The sequence below is a fragment of the Apodemus sylvaticus genome, chromosome 14 (genome assembly GCF_947179515.1).
Source record: "Apodemus sylvaticus chromosome 14, mApoSyl1.1, whole genome shotgun sequence".
Classification (NCBI taxonomy): domain Eukaryota; kingdom Metazoa; phylum Chordata; class Mammalia; order Rodentia; family Muridae; genus Apodemus; species Apodemus sylvaticus.
The window spans coordinates 8038377-8049235 of record NC_067485.1 but is presented as its reverse complement, the minus strand read 5'-3'; the positions used below and the strand labels follow the sequence as shown (position 1 = coordinate 8049235).

The 10859-nt window shown below is 46.1% G+C and overlaps 1 protein-coding gene across 15 annotated transcripts in view; it reads right to left on the bottom strand.

Annotated features, from left to right (window-relative positions):
- Agtpbp1 (ATP/GTP binding carboxypeptidase 1) overlaps positions 1-10859 on the bottom strand; it is a 150544-nt gene that overhangs the window by 5615 nt on the left and 134070 nt on the right. For 14 of the 15 annotated variants that reach the window (XR_007973180.1, XR_007973179.1, XM_052156209.1 and 11 more), the window contains 2 exons: positions 9279-9455; positions 7005-7165 (listed from right to left, as the gene is read on the bottom strand). Coding sequence is in view for 13 of the 15 variants with exons in the window: in XM_052156209.1 (XP_052012169.1) it covers positions 7005-7165; positions 9279-9455 (338 nt within the window). In the remaining 2 variants the exon portion in view is untranslated. Of the gene's footprint in view, positions 1-7004; positions 7166-9278; positions 9456-10859 lie in introns of those variants that run through there. The other variant, XM_052156217.1, reaches the window with a different exon arrangement.

Genomic DNA, 10859 nt, shown 5'->3' with positions numbered 1-10859 from the left:
GGAGGGAGGGAGAGAGAGAGAGAGAGAGAGAGAGAGAGAGAGAGAGAGAGCACGGAAACAAAGATAAGCATCCTGCAAGCTAACCCTACACTAGAGCAGAGCACATGACAGAAGCATGCACACAAAGCTAATGGTTGTACACTTTCCAAAGTACAGATTTATAAGCGCTGCAAACCTCACATGGAAGAAACAAGGACCACCAACCCTCGAACTCACAGCAAAACTGCTAAGATCCTCAAACAGGAGAACCCAAGAATACACACACAGGACCTTCACAGGCAAAAGATAACTCTTGTCCGTGACTTCTCAACAAAAGGAGCAAAAGGAGCAAATGTAGTAACTGAAGTAATCTGCTTACAGCAGACATACACAGGCACAGAACACACACAGATACAGATATGCACACACAGACACACACAGGCACAGAACACACACACAGATACACACAGATATGCACACACAGACAGACACAGGCACATAAGCACACACACAGATACACACAGATATGCACACACAGACACACACAGGCACAGAAGCACATACAGGCACATAAGCATACACACACACACAGATACAGATATGTGCACACATGCACACAGGCACATAAGCACACACACAGATACAGATATGCACACACAGACACACACAGGCACAGAAGCACACATAGGCACATAAGCATACACACACACACACAGATACAGATATGTGCACACATACACACAGGCACATAAGCAGACACACAGATACACACAGATATGCACACACAGACACACACAGGCACATAAGCATACACACACACACACACACACACAGATACAGATATGTGCACACATACACACAGGAGCATAAGCACACACACAGATACACACAGATATGCACACACAGACACACACAGGCACATAAGCATACACACACGCACAGACAGATACAGATATGTGCACACATACACACAGGCGCATAAGCATACACACAGATATGCACACACAGACACACACAGACACAGAAGCACACACAGGCACATACATGACACATACAGACACACAGACAGGCACCCACACAGACAGGCACACACACACACACAAGCGCGCGCGCGCGCGCTCATAGTCATCCAGTTTAACGAAGCACTATAGGATTCTAACATGGACGCAGATGCAGCCCAGCCCAGCTGCGTGCAGCACTCAGAAGGGGAGGCAGAGGACTGCCATGAATGTGAGTCCGGCCTGGGCTAGAGAAAGAAATCGTCTCTCAATAGAAAGCAAAGACCAGGGGTGGTGGAGGGGCCCAGTGAAGAGTTAAAGAGTAAATCTTAATGAGTAATGGATAACTAAAGCAGTTACAAGCATAACATGACATGAAGTATGAGCAGTTCCATTAAAATACGTCACAATAGTATAAAAAGTGGGAAGGTCATAAAATGAATGTGCCCTACGGTCTCAGCACTCATAATCTGTGAGGAAGCAGATATAGCAATTTATATTATGTGCTAATAAACCATGAGTCCATTATGTACTGATAAACCTCTAGGGTACCAATGAAAGAATAACAAAAGAAAAAATAGAACGAGTTTATGCAAAGACAAAAGTGGAATAACAAAAGATCGTCTCTGAGATGAGGAGGTGACAAATAGGAAATAGCACACAACACCAGGTGTGAGACACAAAAACTAAAACTCCCCAACGCTATCACTAACTCACTAAACATTATATGAAGGCAACAGACCAGGTTATAAACCACAGTTATGTCTCCAAACAGATTTACATCCTAAGTAGAACCCCAAAGAGCTGAAACTCAGGAGCAGCCAGGGCGTGTCTGTTCTGCAAATGGAAGGCTGTTCAAAGTAGAAGGAATGCTCTGTTAAGAGCCTTGACTAGGCATTTCATGGCCACGAGGTGGCACAACTCAAAAACACCATGTGCCTACAATACAACCTCAAAATAAAGCCCTGAGCAGCCCCAGACTGAGCCCTGTTTACTGCCAGCACCATTAGAACTCCATGCTGTGAGGTCTGGGCTCTCATTCCCTTCAAAGTGTAGGCAATCATTACATTTCCTCTTCCTCAAGGCTACGGTTACCAGCACAGAAGATACTTTTCCTTTAATACTCTTTATCCTTTTGCTTTCAGTACCAAGATCCACTGGACCCAAATTAATGAATTTATCATGGCTAGTTTTGTGTCTTTATGTTTAGCTGTCATTTCTGTACCAATCCCCACCTATTGTGGTGGTTTGAATATGTGTAGCTCATGGGAAGTACTAATATTAGGAGGTGTTGGCCCTGTTGGAAGAGATGTGGCCCTGCTGGAGGAGGTGTGGCTCTGCTGGAGGAGGTGTGGCCCTGCTGGAGGAGGTGTGGCCCTGTTGAAGGAGGTGTGGCCCTGTTGGAGGAGGTGTGGCCACTGTGGGGTGGGTTTCAGAGGTCTCCACCTATGCTCAGGCTCCATCCAGTGTGGAGTGAGACTCTCATCCTAGCTGCCTGCAGAAAGGAACCTTCTCCTTGCTGCCTTGGGATCAAGATGCAGAACTCTGAGCTCCTTCTCCAGCACCATGCCTGTCTGCACAATGCCATGCTTCCCACCATAATGATAATGGATTGAACCTCTAAACTGTAAGCCAGACCCCAATTAAATGTTGTCCTTCTAAGAGTTGCTTTGTTTATGGTGTCTCTTCACAGCAACAAAAACCCTAAGATACCTATCTTCTGCCAACTCCCAGCCTAAAGCTTAGTAATATATCTAAATAATTGTAAGCCATTTTAATTGCCTCAAAATGTGCATCTGATCTCCGTGTGCATAATGTATGTGTGCATATATGCATGCAAGTGTGTACAGTTGTATGCTCTGTGTCTTCTTCAACTACACTGACTGAGCTAGGCTGGATGGCCACGCGAGCTTCCAGTATCCTCTCTCTGGTGCCCACGTTGGGGTTGCAGGCACATGCTAGCAAGCCTGGCTGTGTGAGCACGGGGAACCTGAGCTCAGGCCTCGGGCTTGCGGAGGCAGCACCTGACCAATGAGGATCCACCCAGCCTGCAGCTCTAACAGCTGTTTTAATGGCCCTTCCACGTGCGTTGTAACTAGTGTATTACCTCACAAACGTAACTGATTCTTTGCTCCTCAAATAGCCCTCTCCACAACCTCTGCCCTTAACACAGGGCAACCATAGCATTGTCTACCAGGACCTACAACTGACACTAAATCTAAGGGCTCATCAACAGAAACACAATGAATGGAGAACTGCAATACTGCCAGGCACTGACATCACAAGAATTCTTTCCCCAGGAGGTATTGGAATGTAAGGAGGAAAAGGCAGGCAGAGAGAGGGAGCTCAAATAAGCTGTAGATTAGATTCAAGGTGATTCTGACGGCATTTGAATTGTATGCACACACACATATATATGAGTATCCACCTATACAAACACCTGAATACAGAGTTTTGCCTAAGAGAACTTAAGAACAGTGATGGCAAAGAAATGATAAGTAGAACTAGTACTAGACATTGATACAGATGCTACTTTAAACCACAAATGATCAGCTCAGCCTGGAAACTGGCCAATTCCAACCTCAGGAAAAACTACCCACAAAGATGGGCCTGAGATCCTGCTGCTCCAGAGTGGGGTGGAGGTGGGGCTGAAGAAGAGTGTGCACACATGAACATGCAGAAGTGGGGAGGGGACAGTGCACACACATGAACATGCAGAAGTGGGGAGGGGACAGTACACACACATGAGCATGCAGAAGTTAGGAGGAGACAGTGCATTCACATGAGCATGCAGAAGTGGGGAAGGGACAGTGCACACATGAACATGCAGAAGTGGGGAGGGGACAGTGCACACACATGAACATGCAGAAGTGAGGAGGGGACAGTGCATTCACATGAGCATGCAGAAGTGAGGAAGGGACAGTGCACACATGAACATGCAGAAGTGGGGAGGGGACAGTGCACACACATGAACATGCAGAAGTGAGGGGACAGTGCATTCACATGAGCATGCAGAAGTGAGGAAGGGACAGTGCACACATGAACATGTAGAAGTGGGGAGGGGACAGTGCACACACATGAACATGCAGAAGTGGGGAGGGGACAGTGCACACACATGAACATGCAGAAGTGGGGAGGGGACAGTGCACACACATGAACATGCAGAAGCGAGGAGGGAACAGTACATTCACGTGAGCATGCAGAAGTGGGGGAGGGGACAGTGCACACATGAACATGCAGAAGTGGGGAGGGGACAGTGCACACACATGAACATGCAGAAGTGGGGGAGGGGACAGTGCACACACATGAACATGCAGAAGTGGGGAGGGGACAGTGCACACATATGAGCATGCAGAAGTGGGGAGGGGACAGTGCACACACATGAACATGCAGAAGTGAGGAAGGGACAGTGCGCACATGAACATGCAGAAGTGGGGAGGGGACAGTGCACACACATGAACATGCAGAAGTGGGGGAGGGGACAGTGCACACACATGAATATGCAGAAGTGGGGAGGGGACAGTGCACACATATGAGCATGCAGAAGTGGGGAGGGGACAGTGCACACACATGAACATGCAGAAGTGAGGAGGGGACAGTACATTCACGTGAGCATGCAGAAGTAGGGCGAGAACAGCATAATTCTGAGCCCAAGATAAATAATGGTAGTTGTAATTCAAGTCCAATTAAACTTTAAATTACACGTCCAACATAGACACGTATTTTAAAAATGAGTAAGTTAGAAGTTTGATGAGAAAGAGGACACAGGCATAGCTGTAAAGCAATCCCAATGAAAGACTTAATTGCTAACAGAGGAAAACTACATTTGCAATGGGAAACTTTAGCAACATCTTCGCAGGTGGCCAGTGGAAAGGTCCTGAAACACAGGAGTCAGAAAGCTCCACGCCACGCCCAGGGCCGCCCACTCAGCACCCTGGCACCCTTGCCTAACAAGAATGACTTAGGGATGGGGGCAAACTCAGACTGCGGACCTGCAAACCACAGAAGCATTAGGATACGCAGAAGTCAAGGGAAAGAAATCAGAAATTTGGGCAAAACTAAGATAGACAGTAGAATGGTGGCCAGGGTAAAAAAGAGGTGATTACTTAATAGTTTACATTCAATAAACACAAGAAAAGAAAGGTGAAAATCTACTGCAAAATCACCCATCCCAACTGCAGACGGCTGGGTGCTTTCATACACATGGCAGTGAGAATCAGCTATGCTCAACCTGTTCTTCAAGAGTCTGAAACCTTACAAGCTCCCCATGATACCAAGTGAAGCAAGCAGACTTACAAAGGGAAACAGAATGAAATGCAATCTTAAATGTTAACTGTAGTACAGCAGTACTCAGCAGTACAATTCTTCTGAACAGACACTTTTCAAAATATTTACTTCTTCCTTTTGAGAGACTGAGCCTGCTGGAGGGAGGGCTACTGGTACGCGCAGACCACTATTAGTCAAGGCTGCTGGAGGAAGGCCACTGTTGCATGCAGACCACTAATAACGAAGCCTGCTGGAGGGAGGGCTACTGGTGCGTGCAGACCACTAATAACCAAGGTTGCTGGAGGGAGGGCTACTGGTGCGTGCAGACCACTAATAACCAAGGCTGCTGGAGGGAGGGCTACTGGTGTGTGCAGACCACTAATAACCAAGGCTGCTGGAGGGAGGGCTACTGGTGTGTGCAGACCACTAATAACCAAGGCTGCTGGAGGGAGGGCTACTGGTGTGTGCAGACCACTAATAACCAAGGTTGCTGGAGGGAGGGCTACTGGTGCGTGCAGACCACTAATAACCAAGGTTGCTGGAGGGAGGGCTACTGGTGCATGCAGACCACTAATAACCAAGGTTGCTGGAGGGAGGGCTACTGGTGCGTGCAGACCACTAATAACCAAGGTTGCTGGAGGGAGGGCTACTGGTGCATGCAGACCACTAATAACCAAGGCTGCTGGAGGGGGGGCTACTGGTGCATGCAGACCACTAATAACCAAGGCTAGTCCTCTGCACTGTCTGAGCTGAGCATCCACCTCTCATGGCCCACGGTAAGTAACATTGTGAGTTCAAGTCCACCCTCAAGTCTACAGTGACCAGCACTGAGTGTGTGTGGAGGTCAGAGAGGAGCTAGGAACCGAGCCCCAGCTCCCACCTGAGCACAGCTCTAGGAGCTACATACAGGCTGTGCAGGCTTGCATAGCAACCGCTTTCCCCACTGGCCATCCCGCCTGCCCAAGAGCATCACCATGACCTCCACATTTGCCTCAACTGTGGTTCGGCTGCCAGTGAGCACCTAGTATCTGTCTCCCAGGGCTGAAACCTGCCTCGATGATTCACACCACAGCACGCTGACAAATTAACACAACAAACTGATACCCAATAACGCAAGGCATCGAGGGCCTACAAACAGGACTGTTCTTCCCACATGGCATGCATTCCACAAGGCAGAGTGCTAAGACTGACAGGATGACTAGGAATTCTAACACTGCACTGTTTAAACATACAAATGGCTCAAACGTCATGCACAATATATTTTAAAATAAAATACTATTTAAGACACATTTGAAGGAATAAGTTGTTAAACATACTAAATTCAGCTGTTTCCAATATATAATCAGGTTACTGAAAAGCCATCTGATATATGTATACTGCAACAAAATAAAATCTCTTTTGAAATAAAAAAACATGATTCCAAGCCTTCTTAATTTAGATATTATCTAAATATACTATTTCTCCACTGCTAGTTTTTTTTGTTTTTTGTTTTTTTGTTTTTTTGTTTTTTGTTGTTGTTGTTAAAAGTGAATCATTATAGTCACCAAAAGTAAGGTTCAAAGCAGAAGGTTCTCTCCCTCCAATACTATTTGGACATCAGACATTACAATTAGAAACAAGCATTAGCCCGGAGACCCTAAGCACACACCAGAACTGTAACACTGTAAATGTGCTTGCTCTTCCGTGTCAAGAGCGCTGCAGTTTGCATGAGGTCTTACTAGGAGAAAGCACCTAGAGAAAAAAGAAAGAAGAGTGTCTCACCTAGTTACTTTACAGCTTGATTCAATTAAGTCATTTTCAAAGTCAAGCAGGTTGGAGGGCAGATTATATTCCAATGGAGAAGTCAGTCGTTTCAAACGCAATAAACCAACACAAAATTTTGCTCCCATCTCTTCCAATTCTCGAGTCCCAATCTGTAAACCCTAGAAATAAAGTAAAACACAAACTCTCAGAATCTTGGCTGTCCTGAGACGCAGCTTATTACAGCAATAACCAAGGAAAGGATAACGACATTTACAAGAGTGAGACACAGCTATGGAGGTAGGGACACCACACTGGGAAGGCCCTGGCAACATGAGTGACTGGATAAGGAGGCTGGCCTAGAGGACAGTAACTCACTGTTGCTCTCTGGTGGTGTTTGTTTCTAAAGACAGGTCTTGCCATGTACCCCTAACTGGCCTTCCTCACACACACACACACACACACACACACACACACACACACACACACACACGCGCGCGCGCGCGCGCGCTATGCAGTACAATACAATACCTGGCTCTCCAAGAGCATCCTAAAGCGCAGACTGAGCTCTGGCTTCTGAGGGAGACTCGCTCCCGGCTATGTGATGTCACACCTACTCTTGCTCACAATGACACAGCACTTTCTACCAACAATGTGAAGGGATGACATGAGTGAGCACGGACAGTCTTCCCAGCACTCCTTGCGAGCCACTGCTTTGATGTCAGTGCTGATGCACGAGCATTACAGTCAGAACCCTGCATCTCTGAGCAATACCTCGGACACTCATGCACAGTATCCCAGTGAGGAACAAGATGAAAGCCCAGAAGAGAACGACCTCAGCATAGGAAATCACTTCCCATGTCATCACCCCATGTTATGTGGGCGTGCCTGCGTCCCTGTCAACTCTGCCCCCTAAAACTGCTTCTCAAAAATGCATCTTAAGGTCATCAGACATTAAATGTCACCACAAAACCAAATATTGATTGTGAACTTCATGGGTTATCATTTATTTTCCAGATACAAAAATGAACCTCTAACACAACTGAAAGGTTTACACCATCAAAGCCGTAGGTGTAAATGACAGCAGAGCCGAGCAAGGCTGGACTACAAGAGGACTCCTGAGGAACCAGCCCAGGGATTCCGCTGTATCCACTAGGCCCAGCTAGCATGGCAGGCCTTCACCCAGCAAACCACTGTCTTCCTGACCCATGCATCAACATTTAAAAACCCTAGCTTAGGAAGAAACATTTCTCTCCATAGGGTTTTAAATCAGTGAGAATTGTATTCCCTAAAACACATAGAGAAATGGATACTTACTTGGCGTTCATTTTGTCTTTAAAGGTTTGTATGTTTATACATTGCAAGCAGACGGGTCTGGTGGGATGGCTCAGTGAATGCAGGCACTTGCCTCAGGCCTAACTGCCTGAGTTCAATTCCTGGGACCCACTTAGTGGAAAAGAAAAGTGACCCACATACTGTCCTCTGGCCTCGTGCATGCTACACACACAAAGACATGCAAACACATGCACACTCACAGAGACAGACACACACACACACACAATCTCAAAAACTGGTTTTATGTGTCAAAATATGTTTTAGTCTTTTAAATTTGCCTTTTTCAATGGCCGAATGATGTTTTTGGTTGTGCGTCAGTGAGATCTTGTTAAGGGAATACAGTACACAGTAACAGGGCTTTGCCTCTCAAGCTGGGGGGTCACAACCCATCTGGGGGTCAAATGACCCTTTCACAGGGTCACCTAAGACCATCAGAAAACACAGATACATTACAATTCTTATCAGTACAAAGTTACAAAGTAGCAACAAAACAATTTATAGTTGGGGATCACTCCAATACGAGGAAGTGTATTAAAGGTTGAGCATTAGGAAGGCTGAGAACCACTGTAACAGAGGAAGATGCCCCACCTTTCCTGGCATCCGTACAAATATAGGCATGCCCCCTTCACCCTACCCAAAACCTCACTGGTAATCCTGTGGCACTCCATCTCCTTACTGTACGTTACACCTCTAGCTCAGTAACATTATGAAATGCACATTTAATGACTACTTGAAAGCCAGGAAAGCATATCCTAGAGCAACCATCAGGTGTCTTCACAGCTCAACCCCTGGGGCTGCAGAGACGGCTCTGTGCTTACGAGTGTTCAGTTCCCTGTCCCTGCATGGCACGGCTGACGACTGAGGGGAACTGCAGCTCCAGAGCCTCCTTGGTCATTGCACTCAAGAGCACACACTCACAAACACTCTGTTTGAAAACAGATGAACACCCCCAACGCTTACCTTGTATCTACCCTGATCGCAGCCACATAAAGTACTCTCCATGGTATAGCTCCTCTGAACTCCAATTTCCCGCCACACAACAACCCGAGCTGTGGATTCTTTGGATTTTTCGACCACAAAGCTACAACTGCTCATGCAAAATGCTGGAGCAATGTGGCTCAGTATCTTAGGCAAAGTCTGTAAAAAATAAAATAGCAACCCAGAGGTTATTAATTCAAGCACTGCTGTATTTTTAAGTAGCTGTGCCCCTTCCACTTGCTCTAGCATTTCACTAATTTAGACGTTCTGCTGTTCCAAAGAGTAGCAAGCACTGTACAGAGTATACATTTATGAGCATTTACAAAAAAGCCTGGTTACAAAGATAAGGAAGGGAACTAAAGCGGTGGCTTTACAGTTAGCAGCGGCTTGAGACTCATGCCAAGGACCTGCGATCAAGGACCTTCGATCACTTCCCAGGCCCACACTGGTGACTGCCTGGCAAGCGAGGCTCCAGAGGATCCAACGCTCTCTGCTGGCTCCGTGGGAACACACATGCACAAGTACAAACTCACACACAGGCAGAGTCACACATAGCAAATAATAAACAAGCACATAAAATATGAAGAAAAACATGCTTCAAATTTAAAAACAAATTAGCCTAGGACAGGCTATGAAATGTCAAAGGCCTCTAGATTGGCAGACAGAAGACAAACAGAGCTAGCACAACCGATGAAATCATAACCAAAGCAGAAACAATGTTTTTCTAACTTAAAATTATTCTCAAGTTTACCTGAAATTGTAAACATGTAAGCAAACCCTGAAAAACTGTCACATATAGACAAAAAAAGTCTGTGTCTGGAGAATCAATCCCACAGATGCCAATGTAGCCTATATGTGGCTCATACATCTGAAGTGAACCAGACAGGGGCAGTAATGCAGGAGAACACCGCGCTCTGAAACAGGGCTCCGGAGCAGAGCCGAAGCATCACTACTACCAGCCAGGCCATACGGCCGTCGATAACACTGGCTCGGCTGAGGATACCGTTCCAGAGTCCAACACCTGTTTATCATGCAGGACGCCCTGAGTTCTAACCCAATGCCATCAAAAAAGGGGCGGGGGGGGGGGGGAAGCAACAAATATCAGTTTTAAATAATTCAAAACAGAAAAATTAGAAAATCTGTTTGTAATGCATATAATGAGTTATTTTTAAGACAGCAATAATTGATAAACAGTATAAGAGCCAGAAATACGAAGGAGAGTATTTCCAAAGGATGTGTACTGAGCAAACATGGAAACACACTTCACTTCTGTCACTACATGAATTAACATGTCAAGGCTCTGTCTTCTCAGGAGAGATGCTGCAGGACAGACAGAGGGTGTGCACAGACAGCGGCACTGCTCATGGCATTTTGAGCACCAACTGGCTCATCTATATTGTGGGGAGTGTGGTAATCCTATTCAAATGACCACCTATAAGAGACTGTTCAACAAGTACAGGTAGGTGTTCTCATACAGTAAAACTAAACCGCACAGAGTCTCATTTAACTGATAAAGATAATGGAGATGAATTTAAATATGATGACCTGAAAAAAATGGCCAAC